The 15,630-nt window shown below is 48.2% G+C and overlaps 2 protein-coding genes across 2 annotated transcripts; both read left to right on the forward strand.

Moving 5' to 3' along the window:
- The first annotated feature begins 9,737 nt into the window (after positions 1-9,737).
- On the forward strand, positions 9,738-11,204 carry LOC115097762. Its single transcript, XM_029613786.1, has one exon. The coding sequence runs from the start codon at positions 9,755-9,757 to the stop codon at positions 11,186-11,188; it is 1,434 nt and encodes a 477-aa protein (XP_029469646.1). The 5' UTR covers positions 9,738-9,754; the 3' UTR covers positions 11,189-11,204.
- Positions 11,205-11,207: 3 nt separating this feature from the next.
- On the forward strand, positions 11,208-14,796 carry LOC115097761. The gene is given in 2 exon segments (XM_029613785.1): positions 11,208-12,255; positions 12,257-14,796. Coding segments are annotated over 2 exon segments (3,486 nt in total). The 5' UTR covers positions 11,208-11,287; the 3' UTR covers positions 14,775-14,796.
- Positions 14,797-15,630: the final 834 nt, after the last annotated feature.

Below are 15,630 nucleotides of genomic sequence, written 5' to 3' on the forward strand. Positions count from 1 at the left end.
ATTGATTGGACGCAGCGAGGGTAACAGAGGGAAAGCGCGCGAACTAGGCTAGCAGCAGGGGGAAGGGTGGGTTAGCCAGGGCGGGAAGATACGCAGTTTGGAGAAGGGGGAGATAGGGGGAAGTGCAGAGACAATTCAAACTGGAGGTGGTGATTGGATGAGGGGTTTTGAAGTCAGCGATGCTGGCAGTTGCCGAGGGAGAGCCGGAGGGCAGGCAGGTGAAAAGTGTGGCGGCGATTTAAGTCAGTAGTGGGGTTAGCAACGATCGAAGTTTTAGCGAGCAAGTGAAGCATCATGTGGCGGGTCGGCGAGAGGAAAAGTTTACCGCTAAGCCAAGGTAGGGCGGGTCCGGGAAAAGGAGGGCGAGCGGGTCCGGTATTCGGCAGTGGGAGTGTCTTCCCCCCCCGGGTAGCCGGGAGTGCCATTCCCCAGCGAGACCCTCTAGTGCTTCTTATGTAGTTATAGCCAGCTCAGGGGAGAGCGGGCCGGAGGCGGAGCCGGAGAGAGGAGGGCCTGGAGACTCAGGGAACGAGGGCGTACTCAGCCGGGAGCGCAGGCCGGGCCCTGAGCGCACCGTGCAAGCCCATGCGGCCCTCAGGGAACTTGGCCAAGGAGACCTGCCAGTTGGAGCGGGTGCCCCCGGGGAGTGGCAGGGGAGAGCGGGATGATGAACGCCGGGGTGGGCAAAGATGTGCGGAAGGCTTGGGGGTCGGCTGACCCGAAGACGTTAGGCAGCGCTCGACCTAGAGGGCGCCCGGAGGCGAAAGGAGACGGAGGACGGAGCAGAGTGAGAGGGGGCGTTCATTTGGAGAGGTCGCCAGGAGGCGGGGCCGTAGGACGCGGGACCAGACGGGCCAGCAGAAGCGGGACGAGAGTGGCTGGTCAGGCTGGCATGGGCAGACAGCTGTGTCGAGAGGTGGATGGATCGGGACAAAGAGAGTGTGGTGAGTGTGGGCGGCGGCGAGAGCAGGGGATTGGAATGGGGGGTAGGGCGGTGGTCACGAGGCGAGGAAGGTCCAGGGAGGGCAGAGATGGAAGGGAGCAGCAAGCATTCGGGGGTTGGAGGGAGTGGGATACTTGTTGGGGTGATCAGGAGTTTGCGAGATCCAAGGGGGCGGGGGACGACGCCTTCTGGGACGGGAGGCACAGGGAGGGGAGGAGGACGGGGGGTGCAAATGGCAATTGCCGGGGAGGTCAGGGGCAGGAGGTGGAGGGCGGCACTGACACAGGTGTGAGTCTTTTTCCATATTCAGAGGCAGAGGGAGTCAGCGGGCAGAGGGCAGCACCCATGGAAGACAGCTGGGGCCACGACCCGGTATGCACGCCTGCAGAAGAGTCATTACTGGGACGTGTTGACAGAGCGCGTGGAGAGGCAGCAAAATCCCGGATTTGGGGAGCGCCTGAAGGTAAAGGTAGCAAAAGAGGATCCGAGGCAGAAGCGGTGGTTCCGTCAAAGAAGTGCAAACATGCGAGCAGTTTGAGCGATACCGACAGTATCTCGTTTGCCTCCTCTTCATCAGTGTCCAGCAGTAGTCAGCGGGGAAGACGGGGGCGGCATGGGGCCGGCGCAAGACATGGGGCACCCCGCATTAGCGTCTTTAACGGAATTGTGGGAAGGAACCATTTTATTATTTATCTTAGGTGGAAACAGTCTGACACAGTGAGTCATCACTCTGCTCCAGGTTGAGAATATAGGCAGAGTGCCCAGAAGTACAGATAATAGTGGGTTTAATACTTATAACATCCCCAATATGAAAATACTTGGTGGCATCTTCTCAGATTACATACATAAATATACAGCAACCAGTTGTGACTACATATTGATGAGAGCACCTGAACCTTTACTCAGTGCACTGTGGTAATAGTTTGAGAGAAGAGTGAAAGAAAGTGTGAAAATAATCCTCATCATACACGAGTGAGCATATGAATTTAATTCCTCTGTGCTAGCTAGAATAAGGATATTTAATTATTTTGTTTTCCACAATTAGCTAGCCCAGTTCCTGTTAGTTGTCACAAATAAACACTAAGGGGCGGTTTTTAAAAGGGTTACGCGCGTAACCCTTTTAAAAGCCTCCTGCGCGCAACGAGCCTATTTTGCATAGGCTTGGTGACGCGCACAAGCCCCGGGACGCACGTATATCCCAGGGCTTGAAAAAGGGGCGGGTCGTGGGCGGGGCAGGCCGGAGGCAGGCGCAACTTCGCACACAAAGGTAAGGGGGGTTTTAGATAGGGCTGGGGGGCGGGTTGCGGGTTAGGTAGGGGAAGGTGGGGGGTGGCGGAAAGAAAGTTCCCTCTGAGGCCGCTCCGATTTCAAGATTTTGGAGCGGCCTCGGAGGGAACAGGGAAAGCCATCGGGGCTCCACTAGGGTTCGGCGCGCACAAGTGTGCACCACCATTGTGCGCGCCGACCTCGGATTTTATAACATGCGCGCAGCTGCGCACGCGGCTTCGGAGGGAACTTTCCTTCCACCCCCCCACCTTCCCCTCCCTTCCTCTACCTAACCCGCCCCCTAGCCCTACCTAAACCGCCCCCTTACCTTTAATTTTTAAGTTGCGCCTGCCTCCGGGCAGGCGTAGGTTGTGCGCGCGCCGGCCGGCCCACGATCCAGGGCACAGCAGCAAATGGCCGCTGTGCCTGGAGGCTCTGGCCCCGCCCCTGGACCGCCCTGCCTCGCACACGCCCCACCCCCTTTTTCAAGCCCCGGGATATACATGCGTCCCGGGGCTTGTGCGCATCACCAAGCCTATGCAAAATAGGCTCGGCGAGCGCAGGAGGCTTTTAAAAGGGTTACGCGCGTATCCCTTTTAAAATCCGCCCCTAAGGGAGCACTCCTAGTGCCCTCCGGAAGATAAACGTGGTTACTGTAGTGGAAGAACACGCTATTTTGTTATTTAAAGAGTACAGATAAGTTTCTGACTGCTGCAGAGACAACATACCTACCCAATACAGCAAGAGGATCACAGTCGGGAAGCGACATCCAGGACCCTCTGGCACTCATGCCACATCCACGAGCAGCATTGCAGCAAGCCACGCCCCCGTCAGCGGCAGAGGGTATGAAAATTCATCCTAAAGAACGACAGCTAAGTCTATACTTGCCACTAAGGGCCGGATTTTAAAAGGGTTACGCGCATAAGGTATGGGGCAGATTTTCAGAGCCCTGCTCGCGTAAATCCGCCCAAAACCGGGCGGATTTACGCGAGCAGGGCCCTGCGCGCCGGGAAGCCTATTTTACATAGGCCTCCCGGCGCGCGCAGAACCCCGGGACTCGCGTAAGTCCCGGGGTTTTCGGAGTGGGCGTGTCGGGAGGCGTGTCGGGGGCGGGACCGGAGCGCGCGGTGTTACGGGGGCGTGTCGGCAGCGTTTTGGGGGCGGGTACGGGGGCGTGGCTACGGCCCGGGGCGGTCCGGGGGCTTGGCCGCGCCCTCCGTACCCGCCCCCAGGTCGCGGCCCGGCGCGCAGGAGTCCCGCTCGCGCGCGGGGATTTACGCCTCCCGGAGGGAGGCGTAAATCCCCCGACAAAGGTAGGATGGGAGTTTAGACAGGGCCGGGCGGGTGGGTTAGGTAGGGGAAGGGAGGGGAAGGTGAGGGGAGGGCAAAGGAAAGTTCCCTTCTAGGCCGCTCCGATTTCGGAGCGGCCTAGGAGGGAACGGGGTAGGCAGCGCGGCTCGGCGCGCGCCGGCTATACAAAATCAATAGCCTTGCGCGCGCCGATCCAGGGATTTTAGTGGATACGCGCGGCTCCGCGCGTATCTACTAAAATCAGGCGTACTTTTGCTTGAGTCTGATGCGCAAGCAAAAGTAGGCCTATTCGCGCTTTTTGAAAATCTACCCCTATGCGCGTAACCCTTTTAAAAACCCCCTGCGCGCGCCGAGCCTATTTTGCATAGGCTCGGCGGCGCGCACAAGCCACGGGATGCGCGTAAGTCCCGGGGCTCGCAAAAAAGGGCAGTCGGTGGCGTGGCCAGGGGGCGTGGTTTAGGATCGGGGGCATGTTCGGGGGCGTGTGGGCAGTCCGGGGGCATGGCCGAGTGCCCCGACACAGCGGCCTGTGTCGGGGCCTGCCGCGCCGGCGCACATAAGTTACTAAAGATAAAGGTAGGGGGGGGGGTGTCTAGATAGGGCCAGGGAGTGGGTTAGGTAGGGGAAGGGAGGGGAAGGTGCGGGGGGGTGGAAGGAAAGTTCCCTCTGAGGCCGCTCCGATTTCGGAGCGGCCTCAGAGGGAACGGGCAGCGCGGATCTTATAAAATCTGGCGTACTTTTGTTCGCACGCGCTATCTTTTAAAATGTACCCCTAAGTCTAACTAGACCGAAACATTTCCAACACCATAAAGAAAGAGTTCAGAATCACTGAGCAGCTGTCATAGGTAATTGTGCCAGAGACATAAGTGAAGAACAAGCAGTACAAAAGTCTCGAAATTCATAGGGGCTGGACAGTTCACTGGAAAGAGACAGAGAAAGAAAAAAGGGTTAAATAGCCATACAGAGTCAAACAACCCAGAAAAGAAACAACACAAAACACTTTTTATCTACTTACCTTTAATTGGAGGGTTGATTTTGTCCTGCTGCACCTGCAAGACAGAATTGGGACACAAAGATTCACTTTCTTCATAGGAGCATTAATTACTAAATTCATGATACAGAAATTATGGCAGTTAATACTCAAATCATATTTATCTGATTGATTATAGTTCTCTTCATTTAAAATACTTGTTAACTGGGAATTAAAAGAAAATTAAAAAAATACTTACAGTACCTGAATGTAATCCACCTTGAAGTGCTGAAAAAGTGGAATATAAATAAAAAATAAATAAAACCAAGTTGTGATAACTGTGGAAAACTTACAGTACATTTATAATATTTTCATTACTTGCTTCTCACTGTTTAAACTTGTAATAAATCTGAGTGTTAGCTCAGAATTTGTAAAATTTCTATCTGCTTACATTCAAGTTATTTTTGTATTTGGGTTCTGCTTTCTCTCTCTTCCCCTAGGAGATTTGCTGGGTGGGTTCCGGACCCTATTCCTAATATTGGGAGACCCGGTAAGAAGGAGAATTCCTTTTCTATCCTTTCCCCCTCCAGGCAATTACAAGTTGTGACTCCTCTGATACCACCTGAAACCCCATTACTGTTCCAACACTGCCTCTGCCACCGCAGCGGGAGGGTGACTATGAATATACCCCGGAGGGGCAGGGGCTTAAAGTAGAAAAACAGAACAAGCTGCACTAGTACAGATCCCTACCTATAACTTAAAACACTAGCAGAATACTTCACCTCTGTGCCCTGTATCCCCCACTTGTGTGGGGTCGAAATCAGAGGACTTATGAGGAGAGGCTGAAGGTTCTGAATATGTACACCCTGAAAGAGAGGAGATGCAGGAGAGATATAATACAGATTTTCAGATGCCTGAAAGGTTTTAATGATGCATGAACTTCAAACCTTTTCCAGTGGAAAGGAAGCAGTAGAACTAGGGGCCATGAAATGAAACTCCTGGGAAAACAACTCAGAACCCAACATCAGGAAACATTTCTTTATAGAGATGGTGGTGGATGCCTGGAATGCCCTTCGGGAAGAGGCGGTGAGGACAAAAACAGTAAACAAATTCAAAAGGGCATGGACTAAACACTGTATATCCCTAAAGGCTAGAGCTGGAAATTAAGAAAAGGGTGCATTGAGGTAACCTGCATGGAGCGGCAGCTACTACCCTTAACAGAAGGCAGGGGATTACTACTCTTAACTAATTAGCCCTTATGCTTTTGATGCAATTGCAACATCGCTCTCTGCTTCGACAGCCAGTAGAAGAAGGGGGAATTGGATTCAGAAGACAGCCAACGCCAGCCCCCAACTTTTATGGTCCAGGGCAGTGGTTCTTAACCTTTTTCCCATTGTGACACACCTGACAGACCACGCTCACATGTGTGACACACTGCTCATTACAATTCACGGCAGAAATAAAAAATAAAGACCCAGTATTATTTTTTGTTAAGAATGACACAAGGGAAAGATAAGTACTCTGAACAGAAATTGCATAAATAGTAAACGTCCCAAACCAAAATGACACCAATTTCCAGTACTCAAACAGTGACCACCTTACCTAAGAAAAGGCAACACTGAAAATATTACAGCAGGGCGTAAGACACCAATACTCCGGCATGGTTAAAAGGGGAGGTGAAAGAAGCTATTTTAGCCAAAAGATCTTCATTCAAAAATTGGAAGAAGGAACCAACAGAAGAAAATGGGAGCATAAACGTTGGCAAGTTAAATGTAAGACATTGATAAGACAGGCTAAGAGAGAATTTGAAAAGAAGTTGGCTGTAGAGGCAAAAACTCACAGTAAAAACTTTTAAAAATATATCCGAAGCAGAAAGCCTGTGAGGGAGTCAGTTGGACCGTTAGATGATTGAGGGGTTAAAGGGGCACTTAGAGAAGATAAGGCCATTGCGGAAAGATTAAATGATTTCTTTGCTTCGGTGTTTACTGAAGAGGATGTTGGGGAGGTACCCGTAATGGAGAGGGTTTTCATGGGTAATGATTCAGATGGACTGAATCAAATCACGGTGAACCTAGAAGATGTGGTAGGCCTGATTGACAAACTGAAGAGTAGTAAATCACCTGGACCGGATGGTATACACCCCAGAATTCTGAAGGAACTAAAAAATGAAATTTCAGACCTATTAGTAAAAATTTGTAACCTATCGTTAAAATCATCCATTGGACCTGAAGACTGGAGGATAGCAAATGTAACCCCAATATTTAAAAAGGGCTCCAGGGGCGATCCGGGAAACTACAGACCGGTTAGCCTGACTTCAGTGCCAGGGAAAATAGTGGAAAGTGTTCTAAACATCAAAATCACAGAACATATAGAAAGACATGGTTTAATGGAACAAAGTCAGCATGGCTTTACCCAAGGCAAGTCTTGCCTCACAAATCTGCTTCACTTTTTTGAAGGAGTTAATAAACATGTGGATAAAGGTGAACCGGTCGATGTAGTATACTTGGATTTTCAGAAGGCGTTTGACAAAGTTCCTCATGAGAGGCTTCTAGGAAAAGTAAAAAGTCATGGGATAGATGGCGATGTCCTTTCGTGGATTGCAAACTGGCTAAAAGACAGGAAACAGAGAGTAGGATTAAATGGACAATTTTCTCAGTGGAAGGGAGTGGACAGTGGAGTGCCTCAGGGATCTGTATTGGGACCCTTACTTTTAAATATATTTATAAATGATCTGGAAAGAAATACGATGAGTGAGAATCAAATTTGCAGATGACACAAAATTGTTCAGAGAAGTTAAATCACAAGCAGATTGTGATAAATTGCAGGAAGACCTTGTGAGACTGGAAAATTGGGCATCCAAATGGCAGATGAAATTTAATGTGGATAAGTGCAAGGTGATGCATATAGGGAAAAATAACCCATGCTATAATTACACAATGTTGGGTTCCATATTAGGTGCTACTACCCAAGAAAGAGATCTAGGCTTCATAGTGGATAACACATTGAAATCGTCGGTTCAGTGTGCTGCGGCAGTCAAAAAAGCAAACAGAATGTTGGGAATTATTAGAAAGGGAATGGTGAATAAAACGGAAAATGTCATAATGTCTCTGTATCGCTCCATGGTGAGACCGCACCTTGAATACTGTTTACAATTCTGGTCGCCGCATCTAAAAAAAGATATAATTGCGATGGAGAAGGTACAGAGAAGGGCTACCAAAATGATAAGGGGAATGGAACAGCTCCCCTATGAGGAAAGACTAAAGAGGTTAGGACTTTTCAGCTTGGACAAGAGACGGCTGAGGGGGGGATATGATAGAGATGTTTAAAATTATGAGAGGTCTAGAATGGGTAGATGTGAATAGGTTATTTACTCTTTCGGATAGTAGAAAGACTAGGGGGCACTCCATGAAGTTAGCATGGGGCACATTTAAAACTAATCGGAGAAAGTTCTTTTTTACTCAACGCACAATTAAACTCTGGAATTTGTTGCCAGAGGATGTGGTTAGTGCAGTTAGTATAGCTGTGTTTAAAAAAGGATTGGATAAGTTCTTGGAGGAGAAATCCATTACCTGCTATTAGGTACACTTAGAGAATAGCCACTGCCATTAGCAATGGTAACATGGAATGGACTTAGCTTTTGGGTACTTGATAGGTTCTTACGGCCTGGATTGGCCACTGTTGGAAACAGGATGCTGGGCTTGATGGACCCTTGGTCTCACCCAGTATGGCATTTTCTTATGTTCTTATTAGGAAAACGTGAAGGAGTTCAATTTTATGGACTATCGCTGTACGAGAAGATCTGAAGAACTATGTCTAATCATGCTGCAGTGAAACGCACAGCCATCTTGATTTACTAACATTTGCAACGCAAACGAACCCTAACACGTAATGACGTACTTACGCACTAACGTTTAGTGAACGTGACTCCATTTTGGATTCATATTTTGTATTGTATTAATACGAACGCCGTCGCAAATGTCTAACCCGTCAATTAAATGACGAAACAATAGTCTGATCATAAGCTACACCTACTAGAGACCACGCTAGCTATTGCTTGTTCAGCAGTTTGTAAAATGATTGTTCAGCAAAACCAGAACGCATGTGCAAAAGATAAGAATTGTAAAGTGCATAAAAGTTTGCTCCTAAGGGGGCGTGGCATGCAGTTGTACTGAGCCTTTGTCTTAGCTGCATCTTGCTAGCAATAAAAGTCTATCTTTGCGGATCAGTTGTCTGGACCTCCTTACTGATTAAAAACAGACGGTTACATTTGGCGAGCTTCAGCCAGGAGGTGCCGGGGACGCTATTTTAGCCCCCCAGCTGGTCCGGTGGTTTGGTGGCGGAGCGATCCCCCAGACTTACTTGGTGAGTGGCCACCGCTGAGTTCAGCGATCAGGTTTCTGAGGGGACCGTTCCACAGGGAACTTCTTGAGACCTCTGGGCTGGTGATTCGAAAAGAAGGCTTTCTTCGCGATCGAGAGAACGTTTCAGGCAAGTATACTTTTATCTGCACGGGAATAAGAAGTGGGAACCTGAATTAGAAACCAGATACAGCTAAATTACCAGCCGATCCTGAAAAATGGATCGAGGGGGCGTTGATCAAACCCCACAGCGTGGTTAGTAGGAGCTTCCCCTCCGAAGACCTCGTTACTGAAAACCTGAATTGGAATTTCGGAAATTTTTGAATTTTGGGAATCAGAAAGAAATCTTGGGAATAGGTTTCTTGTTGTGTGAAAGAGAGTGAATGGCCTCGCAGTTCTAGACCGGGCGACCGCGTTCTAGTCGGGGCAAGTGTGACCCTTTTGTGTCTGGCAGATACGGACCCCTTACCTATCTGCTATCCCTTCCCCTCTTTGTCTGTGCCTCTATCCTAAATGGGTGGGGGAGGGTCTACCCCGTTAAAAGTTATGACTGAGCACTTTAGCGAAGTGTTTGACAAACATACCTGTACTAAACCTGGTATGATCCAACGCTGTGCCTATCGGTGGCCGAGCTTGTGCGTCAACTGGCCCCCGAAAGGAACTTTCGATTTTGTTACGGCCTCTAGAGTCCGAATAGTAGTCACAAAAGAAGATCAGCCAGGTTTTCCTGAAGATATCCCATATATTAATGCCTGGATCGAAGTTATTCTCAATCCCCCGTCCTGGGCACAAAAGTTAGTAGAGGGAGCTGCCCTCATCATGGTGGCGCAGATGCAGAAGGCGGGCCACCGGAAGTCACCAAACCGGAAAAGAAAGGAGAAGTCGGCCATATTGGACGCAGACGGCATGACGTCACCGGAGGCGGCCATATTGGTAGTCCAGAAGGACGAAGAAACTACAGAAAAAAAAATTAAACCACTGCCGGCAGCGGAGACCATATTAATTGATGAACCAGAAGTTCTAGCACCGCCGCCTTACATCCCACTTTACCCACCGCTACTTAATCTGCCACCGATTCCTTCTTATGAACAAGCTGAGCCCTTGCCTAGTACTTCACAGGAAACGAAAAGAGAGTTAGAATCGGTAAGGGCAGAGGACGAACCGGAACCTCCTGTCTCAGCCCACACTCGTCGGAGAACACAAGCGGCTGCCAGTCTCCAACTCCCAATCAGAGAAACTGCAACTGTCGTACCTGCGGTCCCAAGTGAGGAAAATGCTTTCCAAACTGCACAGACTATTAGACTATATACCTATGTCCCTTTTTCATCAAGCGATCTTTTTAACTGGAAACAGCTCGGCCCTTCCTACGCTGAAAAACCAGATCAAATGATTGATTTTTTAAACGGAATTTTCTCCTCACATAATCCCAACTGGGCTGACATCCGCCATCTGGCTTCTTTCCTGTTCACCACTGAGCAGCGGAGACAAATACAACAAAACATGGACGAAGCAGCCAGAAGTGGAGCCGGGTCAGACGGTGATCCTGATGCCGCCGCAAGGGAACTTGCTCCGACAACAGACCCTCACTGGGACTACCAAACTTCCAGTGGACGAGACCGCATCGCGGCTTATCAGAGAGCCTTCCTAGAAGCCTTAAGGAAGGGAAAAAGGAAAATTATGAACATGACTAAAATCCAGGATATAGTACAAAAAAAGGACGAAACTCCGGGAGACTTCCTTGAACGATTAATGGATGCGTATCGCAGATACAGCCCTTTTGATCCAGAAGATCAAAAGAACCACCCCATAATAGTCATGAGTTTCGTAGGACAGTCATGCCCCGATATACGCCGAAAAATCCAGAAAACAGAGGGATTTGAAGGAATGAACATCAGCCAGCTCAAAATTATGGCAGACAAAGTCTATGGAAATAGAGAGCTGGAAGATGAGAAAAAGGAGAAAAAAGAAAGTAGCAGAAGGATGAGAGAAAGTGTTAACTTGTTAGCGGCAGCAATGGAAGAAACTAATTTCGGAGAGCAAGCCAGGAAGTATCGAGGATACCCTGGGCAGAGAGGAAGAGGCAACCCGCCACAGAAGGCATGGCAGAGAGGAAGATCAGGAAGGGGCGGATCGTTCAGAGGAGGAAGAGCGCCTATAGGGGTCAATCAATGTGCATATTGTAAACAAGAAGGACATTGGAAGGCTGATTGCCCTGAGAAACCACGGGAGGACGAAGGAGGGAACGGTTCAAAACCCTCAAAATCTCAAGAAACTGAATGGCAAATGGCGTTGGACGAATTGTCAGATGAGTCTAGTGACGATATCGGGCGAAACTCATGACTAAACAAGGAAGCCCTGCCCTCCGATCCGTTGGTGGAAATAAAGGTTGGGTCTAAAACCTTCAAAGGATTACTAGATTCTGGAGCACAACGATCTGTCATGACTACTGCAATCGCTATTCCCACAGCACAAAGCATCTCCATTGTAGGGGCCTCCGGGAAACCACTGGCAGCCCCTATTCTTCAGAATCGACAGGTTCGAGTGGGAGGACAATTAGTATCCCACCGATTCCTCTATGTCCCTGGATGTCCAGTCCCACTAATTGGTAGAGATCTCCTTTGCAAATTAAGGGCCACTCTACAGTTTGAATCAAATGGTGAAATCAAAGCTTCCTTTGCAGACAACCCTGTTTCCCTTATTTGCCCTCTTCAGGAGGAATGGAGACTACATCTTCCCATAGTCGAACGAACCATCGAGCACCGATATGAGGAAGATACCCCTCTCAATGTAAAACGAAGGTACCTGATGGATAGCGTACCTTCAGTATGGTCTGAAAACAACCCAGGAGGACTGGCAACCGAGGCTGACCCAGTCTGGATAGAACTGAAAGAGAATGCACAAGTCATTAACCAAGCCCAATATCCTATTCCCTACGTGGCCAGGCAGGGAATACAAGTACATCTACAAAGACTATTTGACTTGGGTATCCTGCGACAAGTCCGGTCTGCCTGGAACACTCCCTTGCTACCAGTAAAGAAACCTGGTACTAATGACTATCGACCTGTACAAGATCTACGAAAGGTAAATAGCCAAGTGGCGGACTTGGTGGCCCTGGTACCCAACCCTTACTCCATTCTAGCTCAAGTCAACCCCACATCAAAGTGGTACAGTGTAATTGATCTCAAAGATGCTTTCTTCTCCGTTCCGGTAGCAGAAGAATGTCAGAAGATCTTTGCCTTCACATGGGAAAATGCACACACTGGAATAAAACAACAGTACACCTGGACTCGGTTGCCTCAAGGATTCAAACATTCTCCCACGCTTTTCGGGGAACAGCTGGCAAAAGATTTGAAAACTTACCAGAAAAAATATGGGCCAGTAATACAATACGTTGATGACTTACTGTTGTTCAGAGACATATCTTGACTGTGCGAAAGCTACCCTTCACCTGTTACAGACATTGTATTCAAAAGGGTACCGGGCAAGCAAAAAGAAAGCCCAAATCTGTGAATTAGAAGTAGAGTACTTGGGTTTCCGAATCCGTGAAGGCACTCGATGCCTTGGAATCTCTCGTACAAATTCGATAAGACATCAGCCTACACCAACCTGCAAAAAAGAACTGCGAGCATTTCTGGGAGCTACTGGATACTGCCGGCTTTGGATAGCTAACTATGCAGTTATTGCCCAACCCCTATACGACAAGCTGCGGGGTAAAGAAGCAGAATCTCAACCCTTCCAGTGGGAAGGACATGAACTGGTACACTTACAGCAACTAAAAGAAGCCCTGATCTCACCCCCTGCCCTGGGGCTACCTGACGTAACTAAACCATTTCATCTGTTTGTAGATGAGAAAAAAGGAATGGCCATTGGAGTCCTAACTCAAATCTTCGGATCATGGGAAAGACCTGTTGCCTATCTGTCAAAAGGAATGGACAATGTTGCCAAAGGATGGCCGGGTTGTCTTCGAAGCATCGCGGCTGCATGCATACTAATTCCAGAAGCAGTCAAGTTGACATTTGGACAAACTTTGCAAGTAACAACTCCTCATACTATTCAGGGACTGCTCGAAACACATGGACCAAAGTGGATGACCAACTCACGTCTTGTAAAGTACCAAGCCTTACTATGTGAAACTCCTGAAATTCAAATACAAGACAGTAAAAACTTAAACCCAGCCACTCTAATGCCAGCACCTGAACCAGTAAGCCATGATTGTGAAGAAGTCATGGCCACAGTACACTCCAGTCGACCTGACTTAAGAGATCAGCCTTGGCAAGGCGCATGGACCTTATTTACAGATGGAAGTAGTCAGGTAAAGGATGGAGTACGAGTGGCTGGCTATGCAGTAGTAACTGAAGATGATATCATTGAAGCTGGACCCTTGCCTTCAGGAACGTCTGCACAAAAAGCTGAATTAATTGCCCTTACTCGAGCTCTTCAGTTGGCAGAAGGGAAAACTGTAAATATTTATACAGACTCTAAATATGCCTTCTTAACCATCCAAGTACACGGAGCATTGTACAAGGAACGAGGGTTTCTCAATGCCGAAGGAAAACAATTGGCAAATGCGCCAGAGATCCATGAACTGTTAAAGTCCGTATGGCTACCACACAAAGTGGCCGTAATGCATTGCAAAGCACACACTGGAAAATCTGATCCTATCGCAAGGGGAAACCAGAAAGCTGATTCTGCCGCCAAAGCAGGAGCCCAAGACCCTTATCAAACAAAAATGACCATATGTCCCCTCTTGCAGTTTCCAACTGAAGTACCCACCTACTCAGCCGAAGAAAACGACTGGGCAAAAGCTGAAAATTTCCATCAACAGAATGGGTGGTGGATCATATCAGACGGACGGATATGGATACCTGATACTATTGCGTGGACAATAGTAAGAGAAGCACACTGTCATACACACCTGGGACGTGATTCATTGGCAAAACTACTGGCAAAAACATACTATATAAACCGAATCACACAATTGACTAAACATGCAATTAATCAATGTGTTACGTGTGCAAGAAATAATCCTCGTAATGGACCTGGTCCTGCACCGGGACACGTTCTAAGGGGAACTATACCATTTCAAGTCTGTCAAATTGATTTCACCCACATGACCCCTGCACAAGGTTACAAAGCCATGTTGGTAGCAGTATGCACCTACACCGGATGGATTGAAGCTGTGCCTACACGAACAGAAACTGCAAAGGAAGTCGTTTCCCTATTATTGAACCAAATCTTACCACGATATGGCTTACCAAGGCAGATCAACTCAGACAACGGCCCAGCTTTTACCAGCGAAGCAACTCAACACCTCACCAAAATTTTGGGCCTCAAATGGCATCTCCATTGCACATGGAGACCTCAAAGTAGTGGGACTGTTGAACGAGCTAACAGAACTTTAAAAAGTCAATTAGCTAAGCTATGTCAAGAAACAAGAACCAAATGGCCCAAAATGCTACCATTGGCATTGCTTAACATCAGATGCACTCCACGACAATCAGGACTAACCCCCTATGAAATGATGTACGCAAGACCGCCACCGTTGCCCTCTTTCCCCGAATCCTTACAAGTCCAAGGGGAAATGTCACTCAGCAACCAAATGAAAGGACTCTACAATACTGTGGAAGCAATTCGCAAATATACCTGTGAGACAGAGCCATTAATCTTAATCAATCCTATCCATAAATTCCAGGTGGACGACTCTGTGTGGATCAAGGAATGGGACGAATCAGACTTCCTTAAACCTCGATGGAAGGGACCATTCACTGTGTTGTTAACCACACCCACCGCTCTCAAAGTATCCGGTTGTCCCACCTGGATCCACTGGACACGAGTCAAACCAGCCACCGAAACTTGGCAGGTCTCCAAGACCGGTGACAGCACCCTGCGCTTTACTAGAAATACAGCAAAGGTCAACCTACTATAGAAACTAATGCAGTCACAGAAATACTAATAATCTGTTTGTTTCTTTCTTTTCTCGCAGGCATCAAAAGCATATGATCTCAATGCTCTGGAAGTGGGTTATCAGTACCATCCTGGTAACCGCTCTAACTATCATATGCCCTTCTAGCAGCGATTGGAAATGGTTCATCAGCATCATCTATATCATCATTTCTGCTCAACTATGGCTCATCTTTGCCATAATCCGAGAATCCTATGGCTACTAATGATCCTAATAGCTATAGTACCAACATCAGTTCAATCTTCGCTCAGCCAAAACTGTACAGAATGCATCAAGCAAGTCCGCACTACAACTGAAGATGGGTACCAGTTGGTATTCACAATCATTCATCAATCTCAGCCACCACCATTATGTATAAAAGAGCCTGCTTGTGCCTTAAACACCACTCAAGGACAACAGTCTTTCCATCGATGTATCCTTAACGGCAAGCTCATCTGTCATTCGCCTACCACACCCAAGTACTACAATATAACGCTCACCACCGGATTGCCAAAAGCTTATACTTCTGACATCGTACCAGCTGGAAAAGGAATTCTATACTACATCAATTCAACAAAGGTCCTAATTGGGGGACCACCCATTGTCTCCATTGACTTTAATGCCTGTGATGCCATCGACAAACATCCAAGTGCAGTACATTGTGGTTCTCCAGCATGGAAGAGAGCCTACACTTTCAATCACAAATATCTCTGCCCTTATGACCGTTCCAGTAATCCCTCCCGGTGGCTACCGTGTGCCGGGGATAAAGAACTTTCCGGATGGAAACTGGTCTGTGACTATACTGGAGGAGGATATTCAGGATGCCCTGGAATGGGTCGAC

This window comes from Rhinatrema bivittatum, chromosome 8, assembly GCF_901001135.1.
Source record: "Rhinatrema bivittatum chromosome 8, aRhiBiv1.1, whole genome shotgun sequence".
Taxonomy (NCBI): Eukaryota; Metazoa; Chordata; class Amphibia; order Gymnophiona; family Rhinatrematidae; genus Rhinatrema; species Rhinatrema bivittatum.